Below are 20,990 nucleotides of genomic sequence, written 5' to 3' on the forward strand. Positions count from 1 at the left end.
ACTGTTTGTCAGTCATGGACGGTGCAGACATCACCGTCAACGACTGCACCGTAGATTGCAGCACTACCGACGATGGAGCAACAGTCGACTAGCTCATCGTCTGAACCACGTCCCCTGGCTTCGATTTCACCCAAAAATCTGGATTGGTGCTTTGAAGACTGGACGAAGACTTGTGATGTTCCTGGACGACTGCTTCGACGAAGATTCCTTCGGCTTCGCCAGGTCTTTCTCAGACACCGTAGCTTTCTCTGGCCTACCGCCAGATTCCTTGGGCTTGTCCGGCCAGCCATACTTGGACAACGAAGAGCCACTGGCCCCCTTCGAATGATGCGGCCTAGACAAAGACTTGCTGCCTTTCCCCACCTCTGATGCAGGCATTGCTGACCGATGCTTCTTAGCAGGGGGTTCCGCCAACGCCGCTCCGCTGACTTCTATGCTCTTCCTGAAGACTGGCTCCCCCGGGCCGAACCCACCTCAGAAGCCGGGTAAGTGCCCTCATTAGGCCAACATCTGAGCCGTAGATTATTCTCCTTCAAGGTCTTCTACGAAAACCTGTGACATATCTCGCAGGCATCCGCCGAGTCATGGGGGTAGAGACAGTAAAGACAGTCCATATGACCATCGCCTTCGTACACCTTCATGCCACAGGTAGCATAAGGCCGACAAAGACTTCTGGGCTACCGATGACATCCTAATCCACGAACCAAACGCATATGCAAAAACACAAATAAACACGAGGTGATCACAGTAGACGGTTGAAATCTGAAAGGAAGCTGCCGGGGAGGGGGGCATTTATACAAGACGTCCTATTGGTGGGGCCTAAAGCAGCCAAAAAGGACATTGATAGGACACTAAAGTGTCAAATGTTTTCCATAGGAAAACGCTAGGTTAAAGTTACCAAGGTTTCCCAGCCTGACGGGGAAATATTCAGAGCATGTGAATCCATTAAAGATCCAATGCTGGAGAATGTCATCAGTACCTTTGTCTGAAAGTGAGAAAAAGAGGATCCAAAATGGAACCCTCCCGTCGCCTGCACACCTTCAAATTGCGTCCTACACCACTTATTGTAGGACCTGGGGCTCCCGTGTAATTGATGCCCGATGGAGTCTCCCATGACTGATTGAACCCTCACTACCCTTTTACATCATTAAACGCAATAGGACTAAGGATCCTCCCGTTGATGGTGAGCTTATATCTAGCCCATGGGGCATTATCTAACTCTTCAAGGACAACTCCATTTTTGTCTTTGCACCTAAATTGATCATGGCGGCTATGCGTAGATTGGGTTGTTTGTGGCTTTGGATAATCACCATATACTATTAGAAATGTCCACACAGAAACTGGTTGTTGCCTTAGGGCTATGTTATTCTACACAAATGGTGACTTACAGTCCATGATAAATGAGTAAATGTGCACTAGATACAGACTGCGGTCTTGACTTGAGAGCTTTACAACCCTGATTATATTTCCTTTGTATTCTTTACATTTTTATTTTGTATGTATGATTTATGGCTCAAGAAGAAGAGAATTGGTATCGCGAAACGCGTCAGCCATCTACAATGAATTCAATCTTCTCTACTATTTGCGTTTGGAATAAACACTTGTTGTAATATTCATACATCTGATTGTATTATTAGAAAGAGCCCCACGTGCTTTCAAATTGTAAATTCTTACTTTGAACCATGTAGAAGTTGTTTTTAATCAATGTTTAGGCGTCTTAGGCGCAATTTAAAGGTGTGCAGGGGACGGGACCATTTTGGATCCTCTTTCTCACTCTTACATTTTTGTGGCCCTGTGCCAGGACCGCTTTTCCTCCCCCGTAGCCTTTAATCATTAAATTTATATCTATTTAAACCATAAAATCTTAAGTGTGGACCTTTATTCCCTTTTTCCTATCAGTACCTTTGTCTAGCAGGTTATCTGCCTTTGAGAAAAGACGTGCTGCTCAGTCACGTTTACAAGTGAATTTGGATTAACCTGAAGGAAACCCCCTGAACAATACTAAGGTTATCTCTCTTTAAAAGCTTACTGCAATAGCGTGTATGTTTAGTGAGTAAAACCGTATAGCTGTGAAAAACTGCAACACACCCAGAAACCTGTGAATAACACTGTACAAACAAGGTCAGCAACGCTTACAGACCTTAATCACTGGGCGGTTCAATCGCTACTTAATTACGTAGGATTCGAAAATTGCCCACAGCGGAAGTGGTTACTACCAATGTTCTCAAACAGTACCTGTGCTAGAACTTCAGGTTGGGAATGGAGGCTGCAACTGTTCCTACCAGAGCCTTCTCCCGGCACCTCACATCCCACCTGCTGTGCTGGGAATGAGGATGTAACATTATCTCTTCCACCACACTCCAGGTGCTGTCAATTGACAATTTCAAGGAAGTGTCTGCAGGTAATGTCAACTTAGTTTCTTTGCAGAAAACGTAAGCAAACCAAGCAGTTGACCAACAAAAAGTGAACAAACCTTCACATTATGTAAAACAATTCAACAGTCTGGAGTCTACATTCAGAAGAATATTAAGACATTACACCACACTTGCTTAGGGGCAGCATGGACAGCACTGGGACGCCACACAGCATTTAATCAACTGATGCCAAATGTCAGCCTATTCTCAAGTATCAATTGCCCCACCACAGGCTAGATGGCAAATTCATCTCTTACCTCAGGCGCCAGTACAAATGTCTGCATGAACCTCCGCATGGGCTGCCTATTGTTCGATAGCTCACCCATAACCTGGACAACAACCCCATCATTCAGCGTAGCATGAGCATCCACATGACGGATCTTCGTATGGCAGTCCTTGAAATTCAGTGACATAACTTTCTTGTGGATTTCCTGTAGAGAGGAAAGGCAAATAACTTTCAGGGTACATGAAGACCATCACAATACCATGTGTCTCACACACTCCCAAAGTCTCCAGAGCAGTAAATACTGCAGATTGTGTATTTTTTTTTTAAACATAGCCACAATGTCAGATGCTGTTACTGCTAGTTTTCAACAGACTGCTGTATTTATTTTATTTAGTTCACAAGAAAATGTACAGCAAGACCAATGTGTAAATCAAGCTTTAAAATGAATTTGATAACCCATTTGAGAGCCAGGGGTACCCAAAAGGAGAAATTAACCCCAGACTGGACCATGATACCCTGGGGTCAGGATTCATCACAATTAAACCTTATATAGCAAACTCCCTACCAAACAAACGGCAAGGCCATACATTGGTTTTCTTGAAGTAGGTTGCATCTTATTTTATTTGAAACAGGGTCCAGGCAGTGAAAGACTATGATAAGTCACTGCACCTGCCGTTTTACTGCAGTGCCCCTGCCCGCTGCCCCCCCTCGCAAAACAATCACTAGCCTGTTTCACCCTCTAATTATCCCCACATATAGCAAATTTATCTGCAGTGAAGTGTCCTGCAGCAAAGCCAGGGGTTGTAGCAACAATGACTAAAACAATTAAAGTAAAGCACCCCGCACATTTTCACTGGTTTGTCCAGGGTCACAGGGTCAAAAGGTAAGCTTAAAACTCAGGGCTAGGGTACACAGTGAGAAATGCAGAGGCGCCATGCCACCAGGTTGGTGCTTCACATACGACCTTCAATGGCACATAACTATGATAATGACTTATCCTAGAAGGTTATATTTATTAAAAGCCACAAGTAATCCAGGTTTCCAAATAAAGTAAAATCTTTGCTAAGCGAGGTCACTGGGACTGCAGTAGCAGAGAAGGCAAATTTGCAGGCTAAACGAATATGCAGATACATGAACGTCCCAACCAGGTGGCAGAAAAACTCCTAGTAAAAAGGCCAAATACAGAGGTCTGGCCAGTTTGCCCTGTTCACCTGCACTACCTTCACCCGTCATGGAAAGTGGTTTATCCAGAATTTTCTCTTAATGAAAACAGTTTTATTACTGGCAGTAGGAGATGCAGTATGAGAGAATGTGACTTAATTAAGTGCTGATGGTTTTCTTCTATGAAATATGGCACATCAAGGTACCCACTAGTGTTCACTAACTACTTAATGGACTAACAATTTAAAGTCATGCTCTGTACACCCATTAGACAAAGTGTATTTCCAGTTGCTTAAAATAGAAGATTGAACAGCATGTGTAGCGTAAACAAGTACCACTGTCCGTTACATTTTTTTTTTTTTTTTTTTTTTTTAAATGGATAAAAAACACAAACACCACAGTTCCACAGAACAAGCCTCGTTCAAAGGTTCATATATCCAACTGCGAACTACCATCCCGGTCAGCATTTCAAGGTACTTCGCACTTACGTTAACAGCCACAAGCACACAGCACACTACTGACGAATGCTTACAGATTGGCCATACACTGCATCCGCTGGTTTCCCAGTGGGATCCAACCCTCCGTGGACATACGAGGAACTCTTCCCATAAAATCTGAAAGAGAACACAGGTTTCCGACTGTCAAGACTAGAATTGATTAATAAAAGGTGAACAGCAATACTTTTACAATTGTTAGTAAAGGACAGACTTGCATATCACAAGGTAAAGCGTATTGGTTGAGCAAAGGGGAAAACCGTTTCAGAGAAGAGCCTTTAACGCACATTTTCAAAAGGACTCCCTCTTCAAAAAGTGTTAAAATTGGGGTCAAAGCAATCAATGAACTGGAACAAAGGATGCAGCTGGGGTTTTGTTACTGGCAGCACAGCTAACGATGCAAGGCTGCAACATGTGTGCAAACCTAGCTATTTACACCTCAAAGACGATATGGACATCAAAGCAAATAACATTTTGAAACGGCATGAAGGATTAAACACAAGATTCTTCCTGCCACAATTGAAGACCCAAGTTAAAAAAAGAACAGACAATGCTTATGCCAAACTTGTAACATGAGGCAGTGCATCATAAAAGACAATGCAGGCATACCATACTTCTCCAGCATGGGGTCTGCCATGGATTCAAATGCTCATGAATATTCCCTGTCGACAGGCTTGGAATACTCAGTAAAAGAAAATACGTTCACTATAGCTTGAAAACTGTATTTCCCCTCTGAGCCAATCACTGTACTTTGGGTCATACTGCCACCATCCAATTACAGTCCTCTCCCTAAGCTCCAACCCGGGAGGCCAGCTTCCGATGTGTACTGTGCTATTTTTTCATATTTCAAGTTTTTGGCAAATTTTTGTAACTTTTCGACCGATTCTGTCTAATCGTACGACCGGAGGTCGACTACCGGCAGTAGGGACTCGCTATCGGCAAAGATCACACTACATCGCAGAGCTTTCATCGAGTTTCGAGAAGGCCCGGCACTATTTCGCACCTTTCCACCATGACCGAGGAGAAGAGATGCCTCTTTAAACTCTACGCATAATGTGGATTGAAGAATGCGTACATCGAAGATAGGCACCATAAATTTCTGTATTGCCCGCTTCTGGACCACGACAAGGAGGGATAAGAGGTCTGCTGCGGATTTTCGAAAAATTCAAAGGATCACTAGCTTCTGGGCATGGTTGTGCTTCCACCGGGACCAGCCGGTCCCACACAAACTCCCTCAGAAAAGAGGTCGAGATCCTTTGATGGAGCACCACCCTCGGGTTCCAAAAGAAGGCAAGGCTGCATGTTGTTGAACCCCACTGGGTTCGCTGCTGCTTCAGGTCTCTGCTCGGGAAGGACAAGGTTGCTGTCACCAACCACTTCGATGTCGAGCCTACCAGGGAGACACGCTCCCTCTTAGAGAAAGTCCTTGACTCTTTCGAAACTCTGCTTACCATCGACGGACAAGGCGACAAAGGAGAGATCCAAAAGGTGGCCCTTCGCTGTCCCCCCTCGGCATCGGCAGCTCAATCAGCCAAAACAGTCACCAACGATGAAGGCTCCTGCTAGGACCTTGTCGACTACCACTACGTCAAAATGGGGTCTGGCCACAAGGCGACCCCTCTACCACAACAGCGTAAAGCAGCTGCCGCGGCTCCGGCACAGAGCCCTCAAATGGGGACAGCAGCTGCCCCTCCTCAGAAGTCTCGAGAGAAGGGAAAGGGTAAAACGCCTATGGTCCCTAAGAAGGGTACGGACCCACAGGCTGCCCCAGTGAGACTGGCACAGATTTATATGAGCTCCGATGAGGGCGATGACAATCTTCCCAAATTCTCTTATTCGGACCACAAAGGTGGTCAGGGACCAGCGTCTGGAGGTGGGTCACCACAAGGCAAGCCCAGTCCTCCAGCTCACCAGAGGCGCACCAGTCCAGAGCCTCCACCTCTCATTCCTTCCAGGCCTCAGCCCAGGGACAGGTCGGCCATTTGGATCACGCTGCACTCGCTTGTATCAGAAATTCAGAGACTGACGTCCACACCGGGCCATGCTCCATCTAGGAGTCCCCCAAAACTACTTCCAGAAGGCCTTCCCAGTGCAAGCACAGGTCGAAGGACCCTGCGGGTCCAAGTAGTCAACTGACACCACCTCAGGACTTGAACACGACTGGGAGGATTCTGCTACGCACACGTATACAGCAGCTACAGTGATGACACCGATGAAGCCAATGACTCCATACCAGCTGATGGGGAACCAGTGGGCAGGGATGAACCACACAGGGCCTCTCCGCCGGATGAGTTTGGGTCCTACCACGCAATGATGTCCAGGGCCTTGGAACTTTCCCACTTGAGACTAAAAAGGAACAAGTTACTTGCCTGTAGCTGTTCTCCAGCATGGGTCTGGCATGGATTCACATGCTCATGAATATCCCCCCCCCCCTAATCAGGCTGGGAATCCTCTGTAAAGAAAGAACAGTTTAATTTTCACTTACAAACCGTCTCCTATAAACCAATCGCAGAGCTCTGGGTCAAACGGCCATCAGTCAATGACTGCCTTCTCCCTAAGCCCCTCCTCTGGCAGCCATCTTCAGATTTGGTAGCACATAAAGTGGCAGTATGACCAAGAAGAGCCAAAAAGCTGCAGAGGGGCAGGAGGAAGGGTTTGCATGGGAATCCATACCAGACCCATGCTGGAGAACAGCTACAGGTAAGCAACTCGTTACTTTTTCATCTTGAAATATCCGTGCCGTGGAGCACTGTGGAGGACTCCATTTCCCTTACACACCCACCCCCCCCCACCACCACCAACACCACCACTTCCTTAAGGTCCAGATGGAGACAGTAAAGGCACTGAGTGTTGGTCCCGATGGCCTTCTGGAATCTTCGATGAACTCTCGACGAATCTTGCCCTTGAGGGGTGTTGAAAGACGCAGATAACGGATCCCCGTTTGCCTGTCAAACGAAGAGCACAAGGGCTCTTGACAAAAATTGGAACTTTACCGAAAAAAAAAGGCAAAAACAAAAGCCCGAAGCAAAACACAAGGACTCCCAACACTTGAACATGCAGTAAAAATCTGAAGATGACTGCCAGAGGAGGGTCTTGGGGAGAGGGCATTCATTGGCTGGGGGCAATATGACCCAGAGCTCAGTGACTGGTTTATGGGAGAAAGTTTAGAAGTTATTTTTTCTTCTACCGAGGATTCCCAGCCTGACGGAATATTCACGAGCATGTGAATACATGCCAGACCCTGTGCTGGAGAAGGAAGGATTCCTTTACCAACGTCGTGAGTCCAGACTGAAGACCATCCAGTCAGGTCCCTTGCTGAAAGATATCTGGGAGGAGGGCCTGGCCCTAATGAAGAATCTGAGCACTGCTCCACCGAAGGGGCACAGGCTCGAGAAGAACCCGACACCGAAGTGCCTGAGGTTCCAGCCTTCACCCAACTGTGGTCTCAGCTGTAGTCAGGAAACTCTGAACCAGTCATCCTCGTCTCATGGTGCCTCCGGACCAGCAGAAGATGGACGCTATGGGAGAAAATGATCATGTATATTGCTGCCAACACCATTAAGGCTGCTAATGCCCTGGCCATTTTGTCCAGCTATGATCAGGAACTATGGTCTGAACAGCAAGGGGGTGGGGGCGATGGAGTGACCTCGGACCACGCCATCACAGTGGCGGTGGAGAACATGGACACCGGTTTCCATCAAATGGGTATCAAAGTATCTTCGTCGGCAGGGATGGCTGAAAACCACCAACTGCAGAACAGACGTTAAGTCCAAAGTGTTGGACATGCAAATTTGATTGAGAGAACTCATTTGGCAAGACAGTCAACGAATCGCTGCAAATTATTAAGAAACACCGAGACAGCACGTCCATTGGGTACCCTGCAGCAACAGTCATCGCCCTTTCGTTCCTAGAGAGAAAGGGACTGCCGGTCCTCCAAGGAATTATCGTTGGAGCCTAGGAAGGCCCACAAGCACCATGCGCTACAGGAGCAGCGTACAGACAGCTACTTCCACTTGCCGGAATCATAAGGTAAGCCCTCCTGGCTTCATCACCCCCACCGCTGCTCAGATCATATTTATCTGCTTTATGATCATTGCAATATTGAAAGTGCCTTGCTGTATTTGGTATGTGATTGCGGGTGCAACGCGCTACTGAAGACTTGGTTTCCATAGTGATTTATTGTAAGCACATTTACTTTTAACCTTGGAAAGATGTCCGCTGCCAAAATTTGCTGAGTTTGAATCAACAAAACATGCTTCTTGAAGCCGATTGGGTGTCCAACCCCATATCAGCCAATCAGGAGGACTGGTAGGTGACGAAAGCCGGCCCTCCCATCTAAGGCCGATATCAAAAGGCTCCTGTCCGAGCTATGCGGAACGGGTAAACGTCCCATCTTACCTTACGCCTGAAAACAAACCTCTGTCCTCCAGTAGATCGCAAACCTAAGCCGGGTAAGCATTTGCTCCGAGTACTCCCCTGTACCTACTCTAACAGATAGTAGCTAGGCGTTCCACCTTGGCACAAGTAATGTGCCCTGCCTGCCGATGCACTAACACCAAGTATTCTCTACCTTGTCGGTAGGCTGAGTTTTTGCAGAAAGACTTTGGCATACCAGTCAGTTTCAAATGACGACCTTATCCCACCAATCGAACACTCAAGTGCCCAGCCCACTCCACTTCGAGTGCCTTCCAGGACTATTGCCTGCAATTACGAGCTTAACTGCCACAAAGGTCCCTTGCTTTTGAGACTACACTATTCGTAGCCTATGGTGCTAGTAGCCCTTCTGCTCAGTCATAAAACTTGTGTTGATGCCTCTATGTACCACGGCTAACGTGTTAATGTATTCTACTCTGTTCCCAATGTTGCGCTTGCTAAGACTATTGCCTTTATACAGAGCTCATTACATGTCCTGGCGAGAGCATGTGTTACACCTTAAAATCATATGACTATTGAACTCGACTCGGGCCACACCTACTGCTTTTGGGGAGTCCCTAAATTTACAGTGCGGAGTACGTTTGCAGGATTCCTTTTGTATTGACCCACTTTTTTGCACCGAATATATCCCCTGTGCATTGCCCTATATACGCAATCTGATTGTTACTCAGACTACTCCCACTGCTCTACTGAGGTCCCAAACTTGCACCGCTGTGTGTATTCCTACACGGCATGTGTATTGCCCGATAAATTTGTATCAAATGTTTTCTTGTACATTTCTTGTACATCGCCCTCCATCCTCTATCTGAATGCTACTTAAGGGTCATGTTATGTACTGCTGTGCCAAGATCCCTAAACGCGCATTGCAGAGTGTTGCTGCTGCTGCAGTCCATGCGCATTGCCCTACATTCTTGCACTAATTTTACGCAGGCTATACCTACTGTTCTGCCAAAGTCCCTAAACGTGTATGTTGGAGCATAGTTTCAAAACTTCATATGTACTGTCCGTTACACCTGTACTGAATGCATCTTTAGTATTCTGCCATATATGCTTGCACCAAATGTTAGTATGGCTACACCAAACGTGAAGTACTGAGCATATTTGTCGCAATTTTAGTGTACTGTCTCACATAGCTGAACTGAATGCCATTTAAGCCTCTCCTACTGCACCCGATGAGTCCCATATCTAGTATTGATATCCGTATGTGCCACACCTTATGATTTTGGCAATTTGCTAGATCCAAGGAAAAGTTTAATCACTATGCCCAATATGTCTGCTGTCTTAGTCAAACACCACCTGTACTTCAGCCCTATGAACATTCAGACTTGTGCACAACCGATATTCTCCTTATCCCTGTCACTCGACCTCCCCAACTGAAACGACACACACCCTTATCTCCTCTTCCCCCCCCCCCCCCAAACCCCCTCCACCCCAGACACTCTTCCACAAGGCTACCACCTACACAATCTTTCTCAGACGGATATTACACCAACCACTCTAACCGACAGGAGAACAACTGCCTTTCCTACCAATCCAAGTCTCAGCTGCATTTGCCACCCTAACATTAGAAACAAGAGGCTTGCTACTAAAACCAGACTTAGAGACTTCACATATACTTTCAACCCTTCCTTACTGCAAAGGAACTCTCACCTCTACAGAACAGCCCACTCGCATGCCACTACCATCAAAAACACCCACTGCTCAGAGGCTAGGCCCTAACCAACAACAATACGAGCAACACCACCAAACCCAACATACCCACTGCCCAAGCGGCACAAAATACCTCATATGGCAGACAAACACCAGTATGAGGAAGGCAAACCAAGTAATTCAAGGTGCCCTCATCAATGCTACATCCCTGCCGGCTCACACCCTAGACATTGCAGGCACACCAGCTAGATTTCGTCATGATCACAGAGGCTAGGCTCCATGGAGCAGCCGGCCCGGCACTGGCCCTAGCCATCCCAGACAACTACCTTTAGGATGGATAGACCATCCACCAAAAGGAGGAGGAGCAGCCATTATAGCAAAAAATACCCTCAATATGAGTGTAATACCCAACACTCTCCTACCTACCGACGAATTACTTTCATTGCAAATGACACTCCCCATCGCCACCCTGATCATACACCTAATCTCCATGCCCTGTACTCTTGCGAACGATATAGTCCAACTACTCTCGTCCAACATCAAACCGGGTGGCCAGAACATTATTCTTTAAATAGGCCTTAATGACACTCTTGGCAAAAAGGCACTCTCCCTAGCCAATATGATATCGGCCCTTGGCTTCTTGCACTGCATCCAAAGCCCTACCCACTCTAAAGGCTACATCTTTGATTGGCTAGTGGACCTCAACTGCAACACAGCCATCACTGCGAATACTCACTAGCCCTGGTCAGACCACCACCTCATTACCTTCAACATTAAAGCGAAGTTTGGCACTACTAAACCCACCACATCTGGCTGCGACCACCCCTTGCAGAAATAAAAAGGAATATCATGGCTAATAACCTACCACTTGGATAACCCATCCTAGCACCCCAACACTTAGGATCAAAAGACCCTACCACCATGGTAAAATTGTAGAATGAAACAACTCGCTGCCATTGACAATCTAGCACCCATCTCCTTGAGAAAAGCCAAACCAGAAGCTCAGCTTAATGCATGCTTCACGCCTGCCCCCCGCACCCCCCCACAAAAAAAAAAAAAAAAACTACACAATACAAAAGACTAGCCGAGACTAACTGGACTAACTGGAGAGAAAGAAGGTAGAATTTATCGCAGCCGCACAGGAGTACAAACAAGCAGTTCATCTAGCTACAATGAAATAACCAAGGCTAACGCAAAAACAAAAAGAACTCTTTGCCATCCTCGGAGAACTAGAGTCCCTTGTACCAGCAGTGAAAGCCTGTAACAAGGACTCAAACTGAGGCTCTAATATCCAGAAGGCGCTGACAAGATAACAGTACTTCAATATAAAATGGATGCAAAAAAAAAAAAAAAGCCAACCGACACATTCTCGTTGCATGTTCATCCATGCTTCAGGTTCAAGTCCAGCGCCCCAATTTGAATTTACAACTGTTACGAATCAGGAAGTGCTCAAAATTATCACCAGCCTTAAACCCTCAAGATGCCAAGGCAACCCGTGCCCGGGTACGGTCATCAAGGACCGCGCCTCTGGAATCACCCTATCACTAGACTAATGAACACATTTGCAAACAATAACGTCCCAAACAATTTAAAAAACGCTTGAATACTCCCTCTCCTTAAAAAATAAAAAACCTTCCTTGGACCCTAATATACCTACAAACTACCGGGCCATCACAACAGCGCCATTCCTATTGAAGATACTACATAGAGTCAATAACCTCCTTGGCTTACGACAACCTGGCTCCCGCCCTAGCACAGATCAGAAACAGCCCTACTGGATTTGAAAATCCAAATGGATGAAGTAAAAGACTGAGAAAAACTGGCCCTTCTAATATTGCGACATATCAGCAGCATTTCATCTTGTTAACCACAACATCCGCTGCGATCACCTAGCCTCAGCGACTCACTTCTCCCCCAATGCAATCCAATGGCTCAAATCTTTCCCGTTAGACAGAATTATGAGTCTTCTCACGCAGCCCAGAAGCACACCAACCCCAGTCACGTGTGAAGTACCGCAAGGTTCATGTGTCTCCAACATTACATAATCTCTTTACAAAACCTTTTTGACAGTCTTGATGACTTGGGGTTCACCTATACCAACTACGCAGATGACACCCAAATCCTCATTCCTATCACAGGGGACCACGACACAGATTCAGCCACACTCAACGCCATCTTTTTAACCATCCAAGCCTAGATGGCTCATAATGGTCTATGCCTTAATGACGAAAAGACTGAGCTGCTCCTCATAGGCTCACAACTCCACCGCACGGAATTAACGACACCTTTGAAACTTAACATAGACGTAACCTCGAAAGTATCGAAGGAATAAAAACCCTTGGTTATGGAGTCTTCACTCACACTAGCGAAACAAGTCAACGTCACTGCATCTGCAACAGCATATACACGCAAGCTCAATGCTTGCAGCTCCTCTGTCATCCGACGGCTGCATTACGCTGAACAGTCCCCATTTTAGTAAGAAGTCCTTTCTTTGTGTAATGTTTTTTCGTGGGTATTTTAATGCACATTTTTTGCTGAAAAACCTGCATCAAATTTCTTTGGGGGGGTTAGAAAAATATATAAATTGAAGGACTAGGAGTGCAGGATGCAATCTACCATCGATTGAGCAATGGCTCTTTTGGCTGAGTGGATTCAGAAGAACCACCCCTAGAAGCAAATAACTTGCAAGCAATCTAGTATCAGTGATCTAGTATCCGTGGTTCTAGTCATGGAATACTTAATTGACTTGCCGACTAAGGAACAAGTTACTTAAATGTAACTGTTCTCCAGCCTGGCATGGATTCACATGCTCATGAATATTCCCCCGTCAGGCTGGGAATCCTCGGTAAAGAAAAAAATCAGTTTGTTTCGTTTCTGAACTGTCCTTCTACTAATAACCAATCACTGGTCTCTGGGTCATACTGCCCCCAGCCAATAACTGCCCTCTACCTAAGCCCCTCCTCTGGCAGTCATCTTCAGATTTGGTAGCATGTAAAGTGGCAGTAGGGCCAAGAGAAGAGCCGCAGAGGGGTAGGGTTTGCATGTGAATCCATTCAGACCCATGCCGGAGAAGGGAATTGTTTACCTGTAACTCCATTTCTCCAGCATTGGTATCTTTCATGGATTCACATGCTTGGAATATTCCCCGTCAGACTGGGCACCCTCGGTACATTTATAAAGACTTTTCCATAGGAAAAATTGCGACACTTTTGTCCTATCTACGTCGTTTTGGGCCGCTTACGCCTGCGCCAATAGGACGCAGACGTATAAATATCCCCGCGACTCCCTTCAGATTTTAACCCCCCCAAAGTAGTCTGGGGTATAACTGCTTGCATACAGGGGAGGCCGGCAGGCGCATGTGAATCCATGAAAGTTACCAATGCTGGAGAAATGGAGTTACAGGTAAGAAACTATTCCCTTCTCCAGCATTGGATCTTTCATGGATTCACATGCTTAGAATAGATTGCATAGCAGTACTCCTGATTTGGCGGTGTGAATGCAAACCAGACTATCGTAGCCACACATGCCCCTGGTCATTGAGAAACTTTCAATGGTTACACGTTAACCTTAAACAAAAAAAAACATAATATATTGATTGAAGGATATACCCCGGTATAGGGCTTACCTCACTGAAACAGATTAACGTAGGACTGCTCATCCCATCTGTACATCTTCTGCATGTTGCTGTTCGAGGCAATAATGGCGGGCAAATGTATGTGCCACCGACCAGGATGCCGCCTGACATATCTCCCAGCGGAATCCCGGACATATTCTTACAAAACGCCCAGTCCTTCTCCACGTGCGATTTGTTGTCGTGAAGGTAGTAGAGGCACTGAGAGTGCTCATCTTCCTTGAAGACATTTTGTAATCCGCATCCAGGGCAGATCCTGAAAAGCTTGGATCCGGGTATCGGGTTTCCTTTGTCCTGGGCCATGTCCACGTGGGGTAGGCCTCAAAGATCTTCCGGAATCCTCCAAGAAGCGAAACTCGACGGCAACACACCCTTGAGGGGCGCAGAAAATTCCAAAACTGGTCCCTGTTGATCAGAAGTAGAATCGGTGGAACTTGAGGCTTGATTGACCGAAAAAAAATTAGAGTAAACTCTTTGAAAAAAATAAATAAAAAAATACATTAATAAATAAAAATCGCAAAACGCAGTAAAAGCTCGAGAGCTATAGCACGAGGACTCCCAACTCTTGAACGTGCAGTAAAAATCTGAAGATAGCTGCCAGAGGAGGAGCTTAAGTAAAGGGCAGTCATTGGCTGGGGACAGTATGACCCAGAGAGCAGCGATTGGCTATTAGGAGAAAGACAGTTCAGAAACAAAACAAACTTTTTCCCTTTACCGAGGATTCCCAGCCTGACAGGGAATATTCATGAGCATGTGAATCCATGCCAGACCCAATGCTGGAGAAAGACTGCAAAATCCTATATGCTTTAGAAAAAGACTGGTAGGTTACATCATTGTACAAGTGGAAGTTTGTCTAAAGCATAAAGTTTAGGTGGACCTGCAGAACTACTACCCCGGTGGCACATACAGAAATATTGGTGGGGGTGCTAGATGTAGTTACACTGATTTAGCTATGCACAGTCCGGGAAAACTGGGTTGATAAGCGACTCATGCACCGAAAGCTGTCCATAGAAAAACTGAGAAGTCGGACTGCTCCTGATCATTGGTGAAGCGATCAATTGTGACCCCCACCCTTGGATCAAGGCCTTCCAGAGGGGACTGAGGGCAGAATGTTGGAGATCAGGAGCACCAGCGCACAGCACCTGGGACCCAAGATAGCAGAGACAGCGGACTGCGCTCCCCGCCCTGCATACACAGAAGGTGGGATGCAGAACACTGCCGAGGTTGAGCAGCAGTTGGAACCCGGCACCGCCATACAGGTGGGTGCTAAGGAGCGGTGAATGCACGCTGAACACAAGACATTGTGGGAGCAAGCTTGGGCAGACTGAACATCTGCCGTCCCCTGGAGGATTGTGATGTGGGGCCTAGCGGGTGCTCCGCTAGGTCCCAAGCCAATAAGTGACATCCGCTCACAATCATTGCTATACTTACACTGATCCAGTTTCTGGGGCTCGTGCATTCTACTTTATTCGGACTCCGCCTACATACACTTGGCGTCACAACCCAAAAGTCATGACGTGCTCAGTCTCCCTCTGCAACACTACATCCCTCCCCAACTTTGATGAAAAAGAAAACAAGAAAGTTCAGTACAGTACTCCGCTCTCAGTTCATTGCTATACCATGCAAAGAGTATTGAGACTTTCTCTGTTGGCTGGCGGGATGTCTGCTGGTGTTGTATCTTCTGTCCCACTGACCCTTCTCTGGTGGGGTTCTTGCCTCAGACTTCTGGCCGTGGCAGCTACTTCACCGTCAATGTTTTGCTCCATATCATCTTTTCAGATGTCAGTGCTTTGGTTTCTCTCCACATCGTGGGTGTACTTTCTGAAAATGGGACACGTTTCAAGTCACTTTCATTTTCTCGCGTTGCGACGATCATGCCATGTTCATACTCAAATTTTGAGCACAAGCACTATTCATAAGAGTCATTTTCAATGTGGGCGATCTGTTCTAGATTAGTACAGTATCCCCGGCGTTGAGGTCGCCATTGAGAGCTTGACAGGCAAAGCTTTCCTTCTCATTGTGGGTTTGCCTTGTTCGCTCTACTTTATCATGGTTCGTTTCAGGAACAGTCCAATTTTGGTGTAGCGCAAGTACCACTTGCATCGGTCCCCCGAACATCAGGGCTTCTGGGCTCACTTTTGAGGAGTGTGGGGTCTGCCGGTACAACAAGAGAAACTAGTAAACCTCCGTTAGCCAGGGGTTATGTTGGTCCTATGCCATCCTCCCCTTTTTCAGGGATGCCATAAATGGTTTTCCGTCTCCATTTGCCTGCGGCCAGCATGATGTAATACGATGGAGGCGTACATTCAGATTATCAAAAAACACTTGTAGTTATCTTCCTTTGAAGTGCGGCCCATTGTCGCTCTATCTTGATCAATATCCCATGGACTGAACAGAGTGCCGTTAGGCCCAACAGTGCGTCAACGGACTTCAAAGGATCAACCTCCAGGCATCTACTAAATTCATCAACAGCCACCAACAGGTAGGTTAAATAAGCAATGGTGCAAAAGTCTACACTGATTGTGTCCCATCTCATCTGGCTGCAGGGTGGGTTGGCAATCGGCTTGGGTGGTCCTTGGCATTGGAACGACTGGCACACTGCACAGGATCCCACTAGTGTCGCGACTTTCTGCTGAATGCTCGGTACACACCCTGGATTTCAGAAATGCTTATTGACTATTCCTTGGTGTCCTTCGTGGGCTAAACGAAGTACCTGCTCTTCCAGGTAACAGGTAGGACAATCTGTTGTCCTTTCAATATTACCCCTTTGCGGGGATCTCGACAGTTCGTGTCAGAAGGCAAACAGGCCTTGTAGCATTTCCTGTGCTGCCGCTGTGTGATGCGTTATGGTCGTCAGGAAGTTTTTCCCCAGTCACTGAATGCTAAGGATTCTTTCACAAGCTGCAGACAGGTGTCCTTTGCTGTTTCATCCACCATTTTCTGTAGCTTCATTGCTTTTGGTCGGGCACACGCCACTACTTGACAGACATGTTGGTCAGTCTCGTGGGCGGCTTCACATGCCAAGGGTGTTGCTGGCCGGGGATGTTGGGATAGATCGTCCGCCGGGTTGTCTGATCATGCCCGGTTTATTACCTCAATATCGAATGGCTGAAGTTGTAACATCCACCGTTCCAGTCCGAAGCGAGGGTTTGGTACTGACCCTTTAAATACTGGCACAAGTGGTTTATGGTCTGAATACTTTGAGAGGTTGCCCAATGAGGTTAAACCCTATAGGCACTTTCAAATCAAGGTAACATACTATGGATGGGACAGAGAATAACTTCTCAAACTAAATAAGACCAACTCAGGAAGTTAGCAAATCACTTATTTGCAATGGTCTAAAACAGGGAGTACAACGAACATCAATGGACGTCGCACAACATAATCTCAACACATTTCATGAAAATAAAAGAAATCACATTTATATACTTAATATTAGTCATGCGTGACGTCATGCTACGTGGCAAACTAAGAAAACCTACGGAAGATTGTGGTTGGACTAAGGGTACTAGCCAAGTATACTTTCTATATAGGACAGGATCATGATTGGGTCTTTATAGTCAGGAGGGCACTCATGCCATCCCTTAGTACAAGCCATAATGCAAGTCATTTTCAACAGTAATTAGAAACCCAACACATCATTGGCTCTTAAACTATAAGGGTCTTTCGTTATACAGCCTTCTACAATTGGTTGGCAGGCTTGTGCCCTTCTGGAACATTCGATTCTCTAGCAGCACGTAAACTGGTACCCCAGGTGCTGGTGGGTGAACTTGCCCGTGACTCCCCACCAAATTAGCCCAACATCTCATCACTACCAATGGTACATAAGGCGCTATACAAATGCAAAGTAACATAACTCAACTCATATAGTCGGTCATTCACATTGTCTTTGAACTCAGCCTTGTATCTCTGGGAATATAAGGGAGTGCGAGAATTTGCCATCTTCAATCTGGTGCACCATGCTCTTCATTCATTTTCATCCCCTGCTCATGTGATCATAGACTGATGGCCCTTAATGGTCTTCAATAAAGAAACTTCGCACACATGGTGTTCTCTTTGCAACTTCACAAGGAATGCCTAAGCTTCTCACGTATACTGTTCTTCACAGCTGATAACCAATTCTTGGATGCTGCCAGTCTTTGACATCAAGCCAGATAGCCTCTTTGGTTTTGCTTCGAATTTGCTGCGACACACGCATAGCTTCTCAATCTGTCTTCCTTCATGGAGACCCGCTTACTAAAATTGTTATCTCGAATGTCCATAATTCTATATACATATGTTGGCGGCACCGCCTGCAGTCTATATACCAAATATAGCCAGCCTTTATGATTAGCCTACTAGCGTTGCAGAATCTGTACAATTATAAAAACAACTTCTGTTTTCTGCAGTGTTCTTCAAACATGCAATCTTCATTCCACACATAAAAGCCTTTGATTCTTTACTTCGCCATCGGATTCTATATCGCTTATGTATTCTCTTCGCTGGTCATCCTGCTCAGTGCGTCCACTCATTTCTCGTGAAGCCACCAGCTTCTCTTTTTAAGTCTTCACACTTCTTCAGGCACTTCCCTCAGAAGACCAGTCTTTCAGGGGTGCGTCATGTAGGGTCTTCTCAGATACCTTGTCTAAGACTATTCGCAGTATAGGTATCATTAGTGGAGTTGCACATGTCGCAATTTCCGGTTTCCAACATTTAGGCAAGATGGGGGCAGGACTTCCTCTCGAAAAAGTGCTTCTTTGGAGTCCAAATTTTCATTACTCCTTTCAAGGATCCTGCAGATTTTACAGGCTCATCAATATTCCAGGTTATATGGCTGCATCAGCCATTTGGATTACAGTAAACCCATCGTCCCACGTACTTGTGCTTTCTTGGATGCAGGAACTTTGTTCCCTGTGGTGCCAAGATACTGGCCTTTATGTAGTCCTATTTCTTCATCTGTCAATTCCTTGGGTTTAAAGCCCAATTCGACATCCATCATGATCTTCATTCCTACTGCTTTCTTCGCCGTCTTCTTGAACTGTGTAATTATCCAGGTTACCCAGAATACAAACATCACCATAACTAGTATTGCTCCCAAGCGCGTGAAGATATTCACCATCCATTGTGGGACCCATGAGAAGATGGATGCAAAGCAGCAGACATCCGCAATATCTGTCTCGTCTTCCATTTTGTTATGTAGCCTTGACAACATTGTTATGGCCTCTGTCAAAGTTCCATTCTCAGCATCATGAGAAGGTACGTACATGCAACATGATTCTCCAATTTTGGCGCAAACACCTGCATCCATTGCTGTGATCATATCATGGACATATCTGTTCTGGAGAGTCAATCTTATGGCTCTCAATTCTTCCTTGATCGCATTATATACTTTTATAGTAGTGTTAGATATTTAGCAACATCTGTATCCCTGGCATAAAGATAGTCGTGAATATCGAGGGAGTCTTGCTGAACAATCTGTGCTCATAAAGAATAGCAAAGGCTTCCATCTATTTTGCAGAAAAGTAATTGTGTCCGGTTGAGCAATTCGAGCAATCTTCTCAAATGAGCATCTGCTTTCGGAAACTTCAGGTCACTTTTCAGAATCACTAATGCTGGAACACAAATAAGCATTAGGGAACACATTCCTCCCCAATCCTTGGCCAGCTTCATGTAAGCTCTGGACCCACAGGCCCAGTAGTGGTCCATCAAGACTACCGCTCCATCCTTCATTCCTGGTACAAAGATTAAGCCACACCGATTTACTCCAACCTACCTTGTACCATGTTTCGGAAACAAAGCTGCACTGGCTATGGGCACGATCTCCAAGGGTCCTCCTTTATCGTTGGCCATGTCAACAGCTTCACAATCTTCGGTCAGTGATGCTTGCATTCATTCTCTGCAGTATTTATAACTGGCTCAAAATCCTGTTATTGCTGCTGCTCTACACACAATCAGGCCTTTCACCCATCCTTCCGGAGTCAACACTGTTAGGTTAATTTGTTACTTGCCGCTTTCCTTGCATCTTCGTATCTATTATGGATTTTTGCCTTGACAATTTAGCATTTGGTTTTCTTCTCTTCCGAAACCTGCTTGGTTTATTCCAGACTGCTCATATAGATATTGTGTTTCTGGCTTTTTTCTGGTCTTCAGACCCTGTACGTAGTGGTCTTCTCTTGGAGACGTCTTCTCAGTCACCAACATCAAGGATGCTGTTCGACCCTAGAATTGTCCTCATGTCCGGCAGAGTGCAAGATGTGTTAGACAATGGGCTTTCTGTGTCAATCTGGAAAAATGAATACCCTTCATTTGAATGATAGACGTAACTTGATGGCTGTGGGCCAACCGTCTTATGCACCGAATTGGAGAAATATGAACTGCTATGCGTGACCGACGAGCGGCCATTTTAAATGTAGTAAGAATCGGCATTTTGCTTGTTAAGCATTGCTCATTGCTTTTTGTCTAAAAACTGCTTTGTAGCTTGCAATTCTTGCAGATTCTGCTTACTCTGCTCAACTGTTAACATTGTTGTCTGAATATGAAAGGACATGGTCGCGGGACTGAAGAGTTTGCTGAAACTCCTCATGAGTAGCCCAGAGAGGAATGCCCACGCTCCCCCTCTGTAGCCTTGGGAGTAAGCTGTAGGGCATTTAATCACTTCACAGCTGCCAGTCAGTCTCGTACAATGGTAGAATATGTTAGAATAATACAGTTAAAGGCTTGAATTATGCTTCTCTTACGGCCCCCCTTTGCAAAACCCTTTAGAATGTGTCGGCTCCCAGGACACAAATAGTACCTCATAGATAGCAAAGCTTGGAATGTGGCTCTTCCCCCGTGTACAGATTGCTTCCAAGAACAGAACCACCGTGTTCTAAAAGATGCCTCCGCACTTTCTAAATTGCACATTGTTACTAGAATAGACATCGAAAGCATTATAATCGTCATACTCGTCGGATATGTCCATCGTCATCCCGAGTTCAAAGGAACTTAATACAGAGGGGTGT

The 20,990-nt window shown here is 45.9% G+C and overlaps 1 protein-coding gene across 1 annotated transcript in view; it reads right to left on the reverse strand.

Annotated features, from left to right (window-relative positions):
• G3BP1 (G3BP stress granule assembly factor 1) overlaps positions 1-20,990 on the reverse strand; it is a 731,395-nt gene that overhangs the window by 510,672 nt on the left and 199,733 nt on the right. The window contains exons 3-4 of the mRNA XM_069653996.1: positions 4,334-4,415; positions 2,672-2,845 (exon numbers count right to left, since the gene is read on the reverse strand). Of these exons, the coding sequence (XP_069510097.1) occupies positions 2,672-2,845; positions 4,334-4,415 (256 nt within the window). The remainder of the gene's footprint in view (positions 1-2,671; positions 2,846-4,333; positions 4,416-20,990) is intronic.

This window comes from Ambystoma mexicanum, chromosome 3q (assembly GCF_040938575.1).
Source record: "Ambystoma mexicanum isolate Mex_15411 chromosome 3q, UKY_AmexF1_1, whole genome shotgun sequence".
Lineage (NCBI taxonomy): Eukaryota > Metazoa > Chordata > Amphibia > Caudata > Ambystomatidae > Ambystoma > Ambystoma mexicanum.